The sequence below is a fragment of the Oncorhynchus masou genome, chromosome 28 (genome assembly GCF_036934945.1).
Source record: "Oncorhynchus masou masou isolate Uvic2021 chromosome 28, UVic_Omas_1.1, whole genome shotgun sequence".
NCBI classification, from domain to species: Eukaryota; Metazoa; Chordata; class Actinopteri; order Salmoniformes; family Salmonidae; genus Oncorhynchus; species Oncorhynchus masou.
This window is the reverse complement of record NC_088239.1, coordinates 16,549,076-16,566,635: the sequence shown is the minus strand read 5'-3', so window position 1 is coordinate 16,566,635 and position 17,560 is coordinate 16,549,076. Positions and strand designations below refer to the sequence as shown.

Sequence of the window (17,560 nt, the reverse complement as noted above, 5' to 3'; positions counted from 1 at the left end):
AGCTGACAGTTCTAGTTAACAGAAAAGGCAGTGAGTGCATTCCCAGGTTATCTAAAACATCCCAGAGCTACGTTTCGTCGGTTCAACCATAGGTTAAAGACATTTTCTGTTTAATGAAAAACCCCCACTTCCAATATTCTCCAACCTGGCTGGAATGGTATTTATTTTATTTAATTACCCCCTGTTTCAGGCTACACAATCCCTCACTTATGAATTCATATTGTTAATCAGATATAATAAAACAGAGTATAAGTTTACTGAGTTACAGTTCTATTTAAAATGTGGATATTGTTTAGTCATTTATTCATAAAATTCCTAACACTCGCTCTCCCCTATCTCTCTCTTCCTCCAATCTCTCTTTCCCCTATCTCTCTCCCCTCTCGCTCTCTCCCTCCCCCTCTCTCTCTCTCCCTCCCCCTCTCTCTCTCTCCCTCCCCCCTCGCTCTCTCTCCCTCCCCCCTCTCTCTCTCCCCCCCCCCCCTCTCTCCCCCCCTCTCTCTCTTCCTCCAATCTCTCTTCCCCCATCTCTCTCCCTCCCCCTCTCTCTCTCTCCCCTCTCGCTCTCTCCCCCCCCCTCTCTCTCTCTCCCTCCCCCCCTCTCTCTCCCTCCCCCTCTCTCTCCCCTTCTCTCTCCCCTCCCCCTCTCTCTCCCCCTCTGCACTCCCCCTTCTCTCTACCCCTCCACACTCCCCCTCTCTCTCCCCAATCCCCCTCTCTCTCCCCTCCCCTCCCTCTCTTTCTATCCCCTCTCTCTCTCCCCCTCCCCTTTCCCTCTCTCCCCCCCCACTCCCTATCTTTCTCTCTCTCAATTCAATTCGAGGGGCTTTATTGGCATGGGAAACATATGTTAACATTGCCAAAGCAAGAGAAGTAGATAATATACAAAAGTGAAAGAAACAATAAAAATGAACAGTAAACATTACACTCAGAGAAGTTACACAAGAATAAAGATATTACAAATGTCATATTATGAATATATACAGTGTTGTAACAATGTGCAAATTATTAAAGTACAAAAGAGAAAATAAATACACATAAATATGAGTTGTATTTACAATGGTGTTTGTTCGTCACTGGTTGCCCTTTTCTTGTGACAGCAGGTCACAATCCTTGCTGCTGTGATGGCACACTGTGCTATTTCACCAAGTAGATATGGGAGTTTATCAAAATCTGGTTTCTTTTCGAATTCATTGTGGATCTGTGTAATCTGAGGGTAAATATGTGTCTCTTATATGGTCATAAGAGCGTCTGCTAAATGACTTAAATGTAAATGTACATTTGGCAGGAGGTTAGGAAGTGCAGCTCAGTTTTCCACCTCATTATGTGGGCAGTGTGCACATAGCCTGTCTTCTCATACGGCAGCCTACGGCAGCCTTTCTCAATAGCAAGGCTATGCTCACTGAGTCTGTGCATAGTCAAAGCTTTCCTTAAGTTTGGGTGCTCAGGTCTTTCTCTTCCTCTCTCTCTCACCCGTCTCCTCTCCCCCTCCCCAACTCTCTCTACACCCCCCCCCTCCCTCTCTCTTCTCTCTCTCTGTAACCAAAGCTAGCTCAGCTACAGCTCACCTACAAAAGTTACTTTGAGGCGTGAACTTGTTTCTGTCAGATTTGTTCCTGGCCTACTTTAGTAACAAAAAAAATGCAAAGCCTCTGCATCTCTCTGACATCATATTTAATTTATGTTACATCCCTTCGAGTGGCAAGACTATGCTACTGTTGGAACTGTCTGCACTCTAGCTGCTTATACCTCCCCGAGCCGACATGTTTCTGTTGAACTGTACTGCTGGAATCTTTATACTAACCTACTTTCAATCTCACTTCATATACACTTTGTGACAAATGCAATGTTTCAGTGATGTAATGTTGCGTGCACCCATGCATTTGTTGTATTATTGATTAGTTTAACAGACAGTACCAGTAAAGAGTTTGGACACAACTACTCATTACAGGGTTTTTCTTTATTTTGACTATTTTCTACATTGTAGAAAAATAGTTAAGACAGACATCAAAACTATGAAACAACACATATGGAATCGTGTAGTAAACAAAAATGTGTTAAAAAATCGAAATATATTTTATATTTGAGATTCTTTAAAGTAGCCACCATTTGCCTTGATGACAGCTTTGCACACCGTTCACCTACTCTGCGTCTCACAAAGACACGGCGGTTGGAACCAAAAATCTCTCATTTGGACTCAGACCAAAGGACAGATTTCCACCGGTCAAATGTCCTTTGCTCGTGTTTCTTGGCCCTAGCAAGTCTCTTCTCACATGTTATTTCATGGTTTTGATGTCATCACTATTATTCTACAATGTAGAAAATAGTAAAAAAATAAAGAAAAACCCTGGAAAGAGTAGGTGTGTCCAAACTTTTGACTGGTACTGCACGTCCAACTTTAAATGTTTATTATGTATCTTGCAGATACTTCTTGAGTACTGAGGATGATCCGAAGCGAAGGCACCTCTACAGGTAACACATACATAGCTCTGTAATGTAACTGTCTGTAATGCTGTTCTCTTCTGTTGTGCCTAGCTCTGTTGCCCACCACCCAAAAGACATGGGTTCTTTTGGTTTCACTTGGTTACAATTTCGGTGCCTTTTGGCCTGCATGCTTTGAGGGGCTTTGCTCCACGTCTGAATAATAATCTAGCAGAAAGACTTCAAGATTAGTCGTATGTACAGGATACACATGGTTCAACAAATTGCTTACGTGCATGTTCCTTCTCGACAACGCAACAACAATAAGAAATATCAAAAGATAAGAATATGAGCATAAAGTAAATGGCTCAGTAGAATATAATAAACATTTTAGCATAAGTATAATACAGGAAAGCACAATTTAGAGTCCAATATTTACATGTGTTTTGGGGAAGGGGAAAATGGGGGCAGGTAAGCCCAGCGGTTAAGTGCATTGGGCCAGTAACCGAAGGTTCACTGGTTCAAATCCCAAGCTGACTAGGGGAAAAATCTGTCCATGTGCCCTTGAGCAAGGCACTTAACCGTAATTGCTCCTGTAAGTCGGTCTAGATAAGAGCGTCTGCTAAATGACCCCCCAAAAAATGGGATTGGCTGAGTGTCCTCTTGTTGTGTTTGTAGTGCGGACACGGTGGGCCCCTTCAACAGACGCTGTCTCTCCTGTGACTTCTATGAAAGCTGTGGCTACGTCACAGGCTCCTTCAGCCACAACATGAGCCTCTTCCTCCTCAGCTGCAAAGGTGGGAGACACCAGTTGGTCAGTCTGTCCATGGGTTGGTTTGTCTGTCTCTCCCCAAGTGAACCTTTGGCCTCTCACTTCTTTCTGAGCAACGCACTAGTAAAGACACAATGAATTCAATGCATGTGTTGGTGACGGATGATATTTGGTCACAAACTCAATCATTTGTGCAGTGTATTTAAACCTCTACAATGCCTCTACCAGAACTCCTGCATTATTTCAACATGTGGCTACAGGTCCAATAGCAGCATCCCAAAGATTGTCATCCTCTCACTGAACTCCCTGGAACCACACAGGACAGCCGTGTTTACTGAACCTGTCTCTACCGCATTCACTTTTAATCCCTCATTCCCCTACTGCCTCTTGCCCGCTTTCATTTATTTGACGGGATTGTGATATGATTACAGCTCTGTGAGAGATTGCCTGGCCTACTTTGCAGACTCGGAGCCGCAAATGTTTGTTTCTAGAATGGTCACAATTTGCTAAGTGCATCTATCATTTTATTATGTGCCCCTTCCTAGTGCACCGCTGTGTTTTAGGAGACAGAGAGTGAGTGTTTCTACAGGGGCTTGTTTGTTTGGAAGCCAGCTCCTGAACACTGCAGAAATTATTTGGGTTGTGTTCAATTAATTGAATAAGCTAACAATAACAAGGAGGTCTGGACTACATATTTTGTGCTTGTAGAAAACGTGTGAAGTAAAACATTATTTGTAGAGGTTTGAGTCTGTTCTCTGCAAGCAGATAATGTCAGGCTTTCAGACTTTAATCAATTATGTTTTGATGTTGTGTCTGAACTTCTCCAATGGCGTAAACCATGGGTTTGGGGTTTTGAAAGAAAAAAGAAACTTTGAGGCTGGACTATATTGTGTTTCAGTCTTCTATCGCCAAGGTGCCATTTAAAATGGCACCTTGATATTGAGTTCAAATTATTTGATTCTGATTTTTTTTGCAAGTCTTTTTGCAAGTCTAGATAGAAATGGATAATTAAATCATCCTTTCCCGTTCTCTCGCTTTTCCTAGAACTGTGGACAGTGGGGATACATTTTGAAACATGCAGTCATTTGTACATAAGATGGAGCCACAGAATGTACTCATAAACCCAGACAGAGATGAGACAGAGTAATGCCACCACAAACTCATGGACACGTATCTTGGTTTCAATGCAAGAGAAATGCCTGATGCTGATGTCTTTTTTTGTCCTCTTTGTTTTTGTTTTGGTCTTTCTCCAGGCCCTGATGTCCCGTTTGTATCCGTGTACAGCACACAGGACAGACAGAGTGAGTCTTCCAGTTAGGATTCTGTTTGGATTCTTTCAAATAAAAAACTGGTCATCAAATGAAATCATTCACACCCTGTTTATCTATCAAACACACACCACACATACACCCACCACACATACACACACTGCATGATCTTCCTCTTTCTTTGCTCTATTGTTAATATCCGGCATACACACACACACACGCACAAACACATACACTAGATCTATTATACTGAGATCTGATTTCTGACTTGCCATGTAACTGTCAGGAAGCAGATGATACTTGCTAAGTGGGGTGTACACTACACAATTTTAGCCCTGATTTAGCTGTCCCAGACAAGTTTTTGAGATTGGAGAGGTGAGCAGGTCAGAGATGCAATCTGAGGGCTACCGATCCCGTCTTTTAGCTGTCCGAGATGTCCCGATATTTTCAAACATGTTTGATTTTATCGGCACCGAATCTGCGATGCTCTTGTAGTGTGAGATGTGCAACGTCAAGTTTTGTGAACGACGATCAGAAATAGCCAATGAGAGCTCGCCAGAGAAGAAGCCAGTGAGATGACGTTGTTTCACATCACTCAAAATGTGTAGACTCTCGAGCAGGAGCAATGACTACTACTGGTTTGTATTTGTCTTTAACCAAAGCCCCAAAGTGTCAAATCGTTACAGCTCTAAAGTTCATCAGCAATGTTATTCAATTAAAAATGTTGCTAGATATTTCAACTCTATATGGCAAGCGGGAATGTCTGACTGGAAACTTATAAGGCAGCTTTGAGCCACAGCTCGTTCTAGCTACGGTATGTTAACAATCTAATCACATCATTGTTTTAGCAAGAGAATATGGCGGTATGGAGAATCCTCACGACCAACTGAAGAATCTGGTAGTGTGTGACCCCTGTCTTTGCCACATCGTTTATCGTCTACTGCGTTGGCAAGACAAAAATACAAATGGTCGCTTAATGTGAGAGGCTCAGCGATTTTAGGATTTTGAAAGTTGTGTAGTGGACACTCAGCATTAGAGGGACACCTTGGGGGGGGGGGGGGCACACTCACAAACACACCTGTAGGACATCCACTCCTCTTCATGAATAAACATCATCCCGGAAATACAGTTCTTTATGAACACCGTAGAAAGTAAACATCTGTATCTGTCTCTGTTTACCGAGCATTTACAGACCACAGAATTAATGCCCTCCCCTCCATTTCTGATTCACAATATTACCACAGACAGCCGTGTGACCTCATCAAACAGGCACAGCATACCAAGACTTTGACAGCACAGCAAGGCCACCTCTGCTTTCTGCTGAGTCACTGTTTACAGCCTTAGCCCAGTGTGTTGGCAGCCATACTGATTACATTACCTAGCTGGATGGATGTCCTCATAACAACATGACCTTCCCACTGTAATGAAAGACTCTACCATGTTTGTTTACTGCTGGTTACAGCATGTACACTTGGAAGAATAGCCACAACTATGTGTACAAAGGGGACTAGATAGCCTACTCTGCAGTCATATTTTACTGCATATATTTAAGTTTAGAGGCCAAGGGAGAAAACTAAAGGTACTTTTGGCAGGAACTCTGCTTTCTAACTGGAGCCCTTAAAGTTATTCTGAAATGTACATGCTGTTGTGGGGGGAATAACAACCTGGATGCATTTTCTGTAAAGTGTGTACTCTGCAGCGAACACACACACACAGAGACAAGGTCAAAGAGAAATACCTCTTACAACCAGTCAGACAGTCAGGAGAGAACTCTCTCCCCGACCAAAACACCCACTCATTTTGTTACTAGTCCAATCTCAGTCTCAGCATAAGCTTCTTTAAGGCTCGTCTCTCTGTAGCCAGCCATTCTGAAGTCTTCATTGATATTTACAGCCTAAATTGCTGTTCTGTCTTTATCACAGTGTGTCAGTGCAGGGAGGGAGGGAGGGATGTCTCTGCATCCTGGTAATTTCCCTCTGTCCTCTTCTGTTATGTCTCTTGTTGTAAGCATGGCTTCATCACAACTTCCAGACCAACATTATTCCACAACCCCCTTTGAACATCTACAGTACATGCCCTTAGACCATGGTAGCCATAGCAACCTCAGCCAGAGACTAAGGCCATGATGTTTGTCACTGCAGAGGTGTTTGACCTGGAGACCAATGAGAATCTGAGGATTAGGCTGGACTCCATGCAGATGCCCCACGTGGAATACAAGGAGATCACCATGGAGGATTACAGTATGTTATGTTCCACTCTAACGCTAAGGGAGATTTCAACAGCAGAGCTGTCTTTTAAAGTCTGTTTTGTTCAGATGAACAGATAATGAAGCTGATGAACAAATGAGAATTGTGTCGTGGCAGTATAATCATATGATTACACATACTATCAGGAATCAAGATGAGACCCAAGTGCAGACTGTGTGAAGTAACCATGTTTATTGTAACCACAGGGCAGGAAAATGACAGATCAAGGCAGGCAGGGGTCAAGGTACAGGATGGCAGGCAGGCTCAGAGACAGGCAGGCTCAGAGACAGGCAGGCTCAGAGACAGGCAGGGTCAGGACAGGCAAAGGTAAAGGTAAAAAACCAGGAGGACTAGAAAAAGAGAGACTAGGGAAAACCAGGCGCTGAGACAAAACGCTGGTAGGCTTGAACAAACAAGACAAACTGGGAACAGACAGAAAAAACAGGTATAAATACAGTGAGGGGAAAAAAGTATTTGATCCCCTGCTGATTTTGTACGTTTGCCCACTGACAAAGAAATGATCCGTCTATAATTTTAATGGTAGGTTTGTTTGAACAGTGAGACAGAATAACAACAAAAAATTCAGAAAAATGCATGTCAAAAATGTTATAAATTGATTTGCATTTTAAAGGGAAATAAGTATTTGACCCCCTCTCAATCAGAAAGATTTCTGGCTCCCAGGTGTCTTTTATACAGGTAATGAGCTGAGATTAGGAGCACTCTTAAAGGGAGTGCTCCTAATCTCAGTTTGTTACCTGTATAAAAGACACCTGTCCACAGAAGCAATCAATCAATCAGATTCCAAACTCTCCACCATGGCCAAGACCAAAGAGCTTTCCAAGGATGTCAGGGACAAGATTGTAGACCTACACAAGGCTGGAATGGGCTACAAGACCATCGCCAAGCAGCTTGGTGAGAAGGTGACAACAGTTGGTGCGATTATTCGGAAATGGAAGAAACGCAAAAGACCTGTCAAATCTCCCTCGGCCTGGGGCTCCATGCAAGATCTCACCTCGTGGAGTTGCAATGATCATGAAAACGGTGAGGAATCAGCCCAGAACTACACGGGAGGATCTTGTCAATGATCTGGGACCATAGTCACCAAGAAAACAATTGGTAACACACTAGACCGTGAAGGACTGAAATCCTGCAGCGCCCGCAAGATCCCCCTGCTCAAGAAAGCACATATGCATGCCCGTCTGAAGTTTGCCAATGAACATCTTGAATGATTCAGAGGACAACTGGGTGAAAGTGTTGTGCTCAGATGAGACCGAAAGGGAGCTCTTTGGCATCAACTCAACTCGCCGTGTTTGGAGGAGGAGGAATGCTGCCTATGACCCCAAGAACGTCATCCCCACCGTCAAACATGGAGGTGGAAACATTATGCTTCGGGGGTGTTTTTCTGCTAAGGGGACAGGACAACTTCACCGCATCAAAGGGACGATGGACGGGGCCATGTACCGTCAAATCTTGGGTGAGAACCTCCTTCCCTCAGCCAGGGCATTGAAAATGGGTCATGGATGGGTATTCCAGCATGACAATGACCCAAAACACACGGCCAAGGCAACAAAGGAGTGGCTCAAGAAGAAGCACATTAAGGTCCTGGAGTGGCCTAACCAGTCTCCAGACCTGAATCCCATAGAAAATCTGTGGAGGGAGCTGAAGGTTCGAGTTGCCAAACGTCAGCCTCCCTCCTGAGATGTGTGCAAACCTGGTGGCCAACTACAAGAAACGTCTGACCTCTGTGATTGCCAACAAGGGTTTTGCCACCAAGTACTAAGTCATGTTTTGCAGAGGGGTCAAATACTTATTTCCCTCATTAAAATCAATTTATAACATTTTGGACATGCGTTTTTCTGGATTTTGTTGTTGTTATTCTGTCTCTCACTGTTCAAATAAACCTACCATTAAAATAAGACTGATCATTTCTTTGTCAGGGGGCAAACGTACAAAATCAGCAGGGGATCAAATACTTTTTTCCCTCACTGTACACAAGGGATAATGGGGAAGATGGGCGACACCTGGAGGGGGGTGGAGACAAGCACAAGGACAGGTGAAACAGATCAGGGCGTGACACATACTGATCACTTTCTCTTGTTGTTGTGTAGCACTAACGATGCAGATCCTCAAACCTGCCAGCTTTGTGGACTCCTCTCACTATCCTCTGCTCCTCCTCGTGTGAGTACACACACACACACACACACACACACACACCTGCTCTACTATAAAAGCTAGCTATCCATCTCCACAGTTTCTCATCAGCTGTTGACACAGAGGTCTTCACCTCCTCTGTGCCATGGACAGGTTGCCTCATCAAGAGAGATAATTACCCTCCGACTCAGTGCTTTAATCAGGGCTATTCATCTAAGGCAGAGATGTGGCAACTCTCTCTCCTTCGCACGACCAGTAATTACGCTGCCAATGAAAAGGTCTCCATTCTCCCTTTAATCAACCCTCCTCTCCTTTCCTCCACTATCACACCATCTCACTCCATGCCCTTGCCTGCAGGTTGGTGAAAACACACTAGACTAGATTCTTCAGTCCCTGTCTCTAGTCTTTTCACCCTGGCTCACCTCTGGATGAAGTGGCACTACTATAAAGACAATGTGTCATTTTCTCTATATCTGCTGTATGAGGACACACCTCCAGTTTAAAAGGGACCGTGAGAGGTGTGTGTGTGCATGTGTATTTATTTATTTTAGGGAGTGAGTGAGTGAGAATGATGGGTTAATAAGGACTAAACATGCCGCCTTCCCTCGTCACCAGTGACAGCACCCCCGGTGGTCAGATGGTATCAGAGCTGTTCCAAATGGACTGGGCCACGGTGTTGGTGAGCAGCTTCGGGGCCATGGTGGTACGCTTCGACGGGCGGGGCAGCGGCTTCCAGGGGACCAACCTGCTGCACCGCGTCCAGAGGAAGCTGGGCGTGTTCGAGGAGAGGGACCAGCTGGAGGCCCTCAGGTAGGTACCTTCAACTGCGGTCTGATTCTCCACCCTTCTCCTAAGTGGTGCGCTTGCAGTCATCGATTTAAAAGCATTGGATTTGTGTAATAATTGCTGGAGGGTGTTTCCACCATTGTTAAATCCATGATGTGAAGTGTGAGGCCTTGGACTTCTCTGTCACAAGACAGACTGCCCTAACACTGTCATGTGAACTGAAGAGCAGCCAATCGGCAGAGGTCTGGAAATGTGGAGTGATTTGACATGTGTAAAGGAAAAATAATTTATTCACACACTCTTAGGTAACTAACGTTTAGGCAGCTGAGGCTATAAAGTGTGTGGCTAAATTATTGTTATGTTCCGCCGGCCTGTACCTCGCCAAATCAGGATTTTCTCCTTTCTATATTACAGCCGGGTGCTAACGAGCCTTGACATGGACAGCTAGCGAAATAACTGAGCAGAAACACTTGGAAGGGGTACTCAGGATCAGGAAGTCCTCATTCTTAGATGAAGTAATCCAAATCGAATTTCTTGCATTTCAGTATAATATCTAAAGAGCCCTACGTTGACAAGACCAGGATTGGAGCTTTCGGCAAAGTAAGATACTTTTTTTCTCCTGATAATTATGAGGTTAATTGGTTGCATGTAGTTACATCTGAAGTGGATAATGTTCCCTTGAACCCCTTGTATTGTTCAGTATCTATCTGCCAACTCTGATGTGCTAACTAACCACCCTTGTTTTAAGTATAGAAATCACTAGGGATGCTCTTGAATCTTGCTCGTTCATATCAACATATTGAGTGTCATATTAAGATTGCCAGCTACACTCTTCAACTGAAGTGCAAGCTGTAAATGACAGCTACAGTGTTTATGCCTACTCTGTGTGGTTTTCTTATGTGCTGCATTGCTGGAATTGTGTGTTGAAAATACATAGGAAAAAGACAGATCAGATGTGTGAGCTCAACATTTACCTTTGGACCAAATAGATATAGTTTTAATAGATTCTGACACCTCTGATAGGATGTTCATGAAGAGAAGCTTAATTCTGTTGCCTCTGGCCAAGTCCTCCTACTGGCTGCTGATGTATTCGAGAGTCCAGAAGGCCAAAAATGATTTGGAACTAATCATCCATAACAGGAAACATACATTATGGAGGAAGCTGCAACTTGCAGTGATGGACATGGGATATTTCATATTACTCATTATCAGGGGCATTGTCAAATAGCCTGGTCCCAGATCTGTTTGTGCTCAATGTGTTGAATAGCATGACAATGACCATAGGAGTTAGCAAGACAGCACAAACAGATCTGTGACCAGGCTAATGATCTACTGCTCTTGGGTCTCCAAACTCAATCTTTAAACTGAGCTTGAAATGGGTATCTGTCTGTAGGCAGCAGTTAGAGAAGCCTTGTGTTGATATAGGATGTCTGTCTGTCTGTCTGTCTGTCTGTCTGTCTGTCTGTCTGTCTCAGGTTTATGGAGGCTATGTGACCAGCCTGTTACTCAGCGCCGAGGATTCCCCGGTGAAATGTGGTGTAGCCCTCTCACCCATCACGGACTTTGACCTATACGGTAAGGTGTGTGTGTGTGTGTGTGTGTGTGTGTAAATGCTTCTTATCAACATGATGGAGCAGACACCCCACCCACGCCAACACTACAGTGCCAGACAGATGTGCCTATGTGAGAGAGAGAGCGGTGATACTTGGGAGGGAAGTGTGGATGACAGCAGAAGCAGGTGTGGGGGTTTATGACTCTGTTCATCTCAGACTATGGTTTCTATCTGAAAATATGGATGTGTTTGAGAGCTCATCTGACAAGAATGAATACTCATCGTTAAGGAGTTTTAAAGAAAACTACAGCTGCACATAACATAATCTGTAGTATAGTATTTTCTGCTGTGTATTGAGGTATAACAAGAGGTATGTGTGTGTGTGTATATATATGAGGTACAGTGGGGCAAAAAAGTATTTAGTCAGCCACCAATTGTGCAAGTTCTCCCACTTAAAAAGATGAGAGAGGCCTGTAATTTTCATCATCGGTACACTTCAACTATGACAGACAAAATGAGGAAAAAAAATCCAGAAAATCACATTGTAGGATTTTTCATGAATTTATTTGCAAATTATGGTGCAAAATAAGTATTTGGTCACCTACAAACAAGCAAGATTTCTGGCTCTCACAGAACTGTAACTTCTTCTTTATAGGCTCCTCTGTCCTCCACTTGTTACCTGTATTAATGGCACCTGTTTGAACTTGTTATCAGTCTAAAAGACACCTGTCCACATCCTCAAACAGTCACACTCCAAACTCCACTATGGGCAAGACCAAAGAGCTGTCAAAGGACACCAGAATCAAAATTGTAGACCTGCACCAGGCTAGGAAGGCTGAATCTGCAATAGGTAAGCAGCTTGGTTTGAAGAAATCAACTGTGGGAGCAATTATTAGGAAATGGAAGACATACAAGACCACTGATAATCTCCCTAGATCTGGGGCTCCATGCAAGATCTCACCCCGTGGGGTCAAAATGATCACAAGAACGGTGAGCAAAAATCCCAGAACCACACGGTGGGACCTAGTGAATGACCTGCAGAGAGCTGGGACCAAAGTAACAAAGCCTACCATCAGTAACACACTACGCCGCCAAGGACTCAAATCCTGCAGTGCCAGACGTGTCCCCCTGCTTAAGCCAATACATGTCCAGGCCCGTCTGAAGTTTGCTAGAGAGCATTTGGATGATCCAGAAGAAGATTGGGAGAATGTCATATGGTCAGATGAAACCAAAATATAACTTTTTGGTAAAAACTCAACTCGTGTTTGGAGGACAAAGAATAATGAGTTGCATCCAATGAACACCATACCTACTGTGAAGCATGGGAGTGGAAACATCAAGCTTTGGGGCTGTTTTTCTGCAAAGGGACCAGGACGACTGATCCGTGTAAAGGAAAGATGGGGCCATGTATCGTGATATTTTTGAGTGAAAACCTCCTTCCATCAGCAAGGGCATTGAAGATGAAACGTGGCTGGGTCTTTCAGCATGACAATGATCCCAAACACACCGCCCGGGCAATGAAGGAGTGGCTTCGTAAGAAGCATTTCAAGGTCCTGGACTGGCCTAGCCAGTCTCCAGATCTCAACCCCATAGAAAATCTTTGGAGGGAGTTGAAAGTCCGTGTTGCCCAGCAACAGCCCCAAAACATCACTGCTCTAGAGGAGATCTGCATGGAGGAATGGGCCAAAATACCAGCAACAGTGTGTGAAAACCTTGTGAAGACTTACAGAAAACATTTTACCTCTGTCATTGCCAACAAAGGGTAGAAAACAAAGTATTGAGATAAACTTTTGTTACAGTGCCTTGCGAAAGTATTCGGCCCCCTTGAACTTTGACCTTTTGCCACATTTCAGGCTTCAAACATAAAGATATAAAACTGTATATTTTTGTGAAGAATCAACAACAAGTGGGACACAATCATGAAGTGGAACGACATTTATTGGATATTTCAAACTTTTTTAACAAATTAAAAACTGAAAAATTGGGCGTGCAAAATTATTCAGCCCCCTTAAGTTAATACTTTGTAGCGCCACCTTTTGCTGCGATTACAGCTGTAAGTCGCTTGGGGTATGTCTCTATCAGTTTTGCACATCGAGAGACTGAAATGTTTTCCCATTCCTCCTTGCAAAACAGCTCGAGCTCAGTGAGGTTGGATGGAGAGCATTTGTGAACAGCAGTTTTCAGTTCTTTCCACAAGACTCTCGATTGGATTCAGGTCTGGACTTTGACTTGGCCATTCTAACACCTGGATATGTTTATTTTTGAACCATTCCATTGTAGATTTTGCTTTATGTTTTGGATCATTGTCTTGTTGGAAGACAAATCTCCGTCCCAGTCTCAGGTCTTTTGCAGACTCCATCATGTTTTCTTCCAGAATGGTCCTTCCAGTATTGAGATAAACTTTTGTTATTGACCAAATGCTTTTTTTCCACCATAATTTGCAAATAAATTCAATTAAAATCCTACAATGTGATTTTGTGGAATTTATTATTATTTGAAACCACTACGTCCCTTGATAGTTTCTAATGAATTGATTCCTTTTGACAACCTCTCTTCCAGCATCAGCTTTTTCAGAGAGATACCTGGGAATGCCCAAGCCTGACCCAAGAGCATATACGGTATGCCTTTATTCAGCCTTCACTTGAACTTCATGTATGAGCTGTGTTTTTTCTATTGGCGTGTAATACTGTGTATCATAAAATATAATATCTATGTAATTTCTCCACAGATGGCAAATCTAGCACACAGGGCATCACAGTTCCTAGACAAGAAGTTTCTGATTGTTCATCCAACAGCAGATGGTATGAGATCCTTGAAAACCTTTCTAGCCTAACAAAATGCTTTTATGTTTTTAACAATAAGATGGTATGTGTTGGTCTCCTTTTCTCTCACCAGAAAAAGTACATTTCCAGCACACAGCTAAATTCATCTCCCAGCTGATCAATGAAAAAGCAAACTACACTCTACAGGTGAGAGGTACTTCCCAGAATGACACGTAGAAATGGGATGTATAGAATGGCTACCATCAATAAGGTGCACCAATTTAACTGGAACAGACAAGCCAATGTGTCATGGGAAGCAGATATATTGCTTATTTGCTAATACAAAATGCATCCCAGTGATTTGGCCATTCTAGGCATTCTATTTCTCTGGGGGCATATTTTGGGCTACAACTGACCAAGGAGTTGTGTAACCCCACACCAGCTGAGGGATTACACCTCACAATGAGATTATACTCCCCCTTTACTAGGCTTGCTTTAACAGGGTCAACTAATCCCATTAAGACATGGAGCATTTAGAAGTCAGAGTTTAGGTCATCGCTGCGTCATAGGTCCCCTTACCCTTATATGCTCTACTGTGTGTTGACTGAGTAGGCCTCATCAGTAATTCAGTATGTGGACACCTGCTCGTCAAAAGTCTCATTCCAAAATTATGGGCATTAATATGAAGTTGGTCCCCCCCTTTGCTGCTAATATAACCACTTTGCGGCTGAGCCGTTGTTGCTCTTTAGATGTTTCCACTTCACAATAACAGCACTTACAGTTTACTGGGGCACCACTAGCAGGGCAGAAATTTGATGAACTGACTTATTGGAAAGGTGGCATCCTATGACAGTGCCACGTTGAACATCACTGGGCTCTTCAGTAAGGCCATTGTACTGCCATTGTTTGTCTATGGAGATTGCATGGCTGTGTGTGCGATAGTATACACCTGTCAGCAACGGGTGTGACTGAAATAGCCGAATCCATTTCATTTGAAGGGGTGTCCACATACCTTTGTGTATATATAGTGTACTTTGAAGGGGCTTAGATGATGATGATGATAATAATAACATGTTTATTATAGCATCTACATGAAGCTGCATGTACATCCAGAGCAATATGAATGGATGTGTGGTGACCAGTGTGTTGTGTTCCCCCTCAGATCTACCCAGATGAGGGCCATTTCATCCACAGCGAGGCCACGCAGCAGCACCTCAGCCAGTCGCTGGTCAACTTCTTTGAGGAGTGTTTCCGGCTACCGGACAAGGTGTTCGAGGAGAGACAGGAGGAGGAGATTGAGGAAGAGGGTTAGCCCAGACAAAACCAACACCCCAAAACAGAGCTCCAGTCTACGCCTAAGCACAATTCCAGCCCCCATACTTGGTTTCACAATCCACATAATATGCAACCTTCTCTTGGTTTCAACCCTCTTTAGTTATTTTTTTTTTCAATTTTCACCTTCTGTGTTCCCCCTGCTTTTCCACATGATCAACCCTGAGACTGCCGCGTTGCAGATCAACCCTGAGACTGCCGCGTTGCAGATCAACCCTGAGACTGCCGCGTTGCAGATCAACCCTGAGACTGCCGCGTTGCAGATCAACCCTGAGACTGCCGCGTTGCAGATCAACCCTGAGACTGCCGCGTTGCAGATCAACCCTGAGACTGCCGCGTTGCAGATCAACCCTGAAACTGCCGCGTTGCAGACACTTGCTTATCTCCTCATCCTTAGTTTTTCTCCTCCTCCCCCTCACCTTTTGATTTAGCACGACTCCACAAGAGACTATCGGCAGCCATTTTTTTGACATCGACACAATGAATACATTACGATGAAGGACCACTAGCTGATGTCATATCTGGAACGTGTTGAAAAGGCGGTTGTGCTAGGAATAGGCATTCTCTGGTCATTTTATGTTTAAAAGGACAAGCTCCTTGGATTCCAAACAACTGGTGGGAGGGAAGGAACATCAAAATCCACACACAAACTTTACCAATCAGTGAGGAGGGAAGACTCTATAGCACAAACTTTACCAGTCAGTGAGGGGGGAAGACTCTATAGCACAAACTTTACCAGTCAGTGAGGAGGGGAGACTTAATAGCACAAACTTGTGGTCGAAGATACAGACTCCACATGGTATCTGACGGGTCAAACTGGCTCCAGCCCAGTGTCTGGGGTGTGGGTGTCTGTGGAGAAGGGAATGCTCCTATTTTGAAAATCGTGAAGAGACCTTTTCATGTCGGACTGTGCTTGTGTCTGTTGTCCCTTTGTCAAGTAGCACATTAAACATTCCCTTCTTTGGACATCGATACTTTGTTTTTTCAGTGTTCAAGTTTATCTTGGAATCTTCTTGTAGCCTCAAGTATGTATTTAAATGGTGTAGTCTTCATTTTTCCATGTCATAAAAAGGATATGAACCGAATCAGGTTTGTTCTTAATTCACTTTGTCTTGGTTTTGTTGCAAATCGTTCTCCTCCAGTCATTTGAAATTCGAAGCATAATATATTTTAGTCACTGTGCCTTACTTTGGGAGCAAGCGGTCCTTTTTATGGACTCCTTTTGTGAAAACAAAATACAACATGGATCATTGTAAAGAAATGTTCTGTTGACCATGGCACCAACTACTGATGGTTAAACCTTCACTCTGAACACTTTGTAATGTTGTCATAGAGTACGTAAGGAATTATGTCAAGTAAGAAATGGTCTTCTCTAGTTCCAAATATAACCAATTTACAAAATGGTTGTAAACAGTAGTAGTTGCATGTATCCTTACATTATTTTACAGATGTTGAAATGGTAATGAAATTGTTTGTCTGGCTAACGACCACATAAAATGGTTATGTTTTAGTAAATGTTGTGGCATTCCAACCCCTCTCAGTATTACAATTCAAACCAATGGGTGGGTTTGAGGTGCCACTTTAAAATTGGTGGTGTTGTATGGCCAAAAGTAGTAGTAGTAGTACATTTGTGTATATAAGGTCATTAATCGCTTAGAATCATTATCACAATCTTTACACTATGAAATACAAAGGAATTCTAAAAATTTGAATTCTTGAGGCACGAGTCTGCATTTTTAATTTGTCATTTTATCTGAATGCTCATTCCTGTTACTTTGTCAATGCATGTTATCAAGTTATTTGCAACTCAATGCGATCTTCGATAGCTCCATTTCAAAATAGTATTTTTGACATCTTGAATGTTCCATACTGGCATTACATTTACAGTAGTATCGTGATTGAGATCCCAGTCTCGTCAGCTTGATGTGTAAATGTTACTCAAATGTCATTTTAGTCTCTTAATATCTGAGTGTTATTTGTGCATAAATGCATTTTGAAAGTTACATTTATTTTTGTTCTCCTGTTTCTGTCCCTGGGTTGAGTTTAAAGTGGCTCTGGTGAACTTTCTGACACTGGCGATTGAACGTGAAGATGGGACTTTTGTCAAGTGACCCAAAATAGTACAAGAGACAGCTGTGGCATGGGGGTAAATATTAGAATAAAAAGTAGTTTATCTATTTTGGTTCTTATTGCACAACTGTGAATATTCTCTCTGCTTTGAATTGTGTTTCATAGAAAAACATTTCATCCTCAAGCTACACAAATCAACCAAC

At 43.1% G+C, this 17,560-nt stretch overlaps 1 protein-coding gene across 4 annotated transcripts in view; it reads left to right on the top strand.

Annotated features, from left to right (window-relative positions):
* Positions 1 to 17,462, top strand: part of LOC135517273 (dipeptidyl aminopeptidase-like protein 6) — a 297,746-nt gene extending 280,284 nt beyond the window's left edge. For all 4 annotated transcript variants that reach the window (XM_064941420.1, XM_064941419.1, XM_064941418.1 and 1 more), the window contains exons 15-26: positions 2,422 to 2,469; positions 3,097 to 3,215; positions 4,444 to 4,491; positions 6,600 to 6,698; positions 8,813 to 8,882; positions 9,471 to 9,665; positions 10,187 to 10,241; positions 11,117 to 11,216; positions 13,753 to 13,811; positions 13,922 to 13,994; positions 14,089 to 14,162; positions 15,118 to 17,462. In XM_064941420.1, the coding sequence (XP_064797492.1) occupies positions 2,422 to 2,469; positions 3,097 to 3,215; positions 4,444 to 4,491; positions 6,600 to 6,698; positions 8,813 to 8,882; positions 9,471 to 9,665; positions 10,187 to 10,241; positions 11,117 to 11,216; positions 13,753 to 13,811; positions 13,922 to 13,994; positions 14,089 to 14,162; positions 15,118 to 15,267 (1,090 nt within the window). In that variant the 3' untranslated portion in view covers positions 15,268 to 17,462. The remainder of the gene's footprint in view (positions 1 to 2,421; positions 2,470 to 3,096; positions 3,216 to 4,443; positions 4,492 to 6,599; positions 6,699 to 8,812; positions 8,883 to 9,470; positions 9,666 to 10,186; positions 10,242 to 11,116; positions 11,217 to 13,752; positions 13,812 to 13,921; positions 13,995 to 14,088; positions 14,163 to 15,117) is intronic.
* Positions 17,463 to 17,560: the final 98 nt, after the last annotated feature.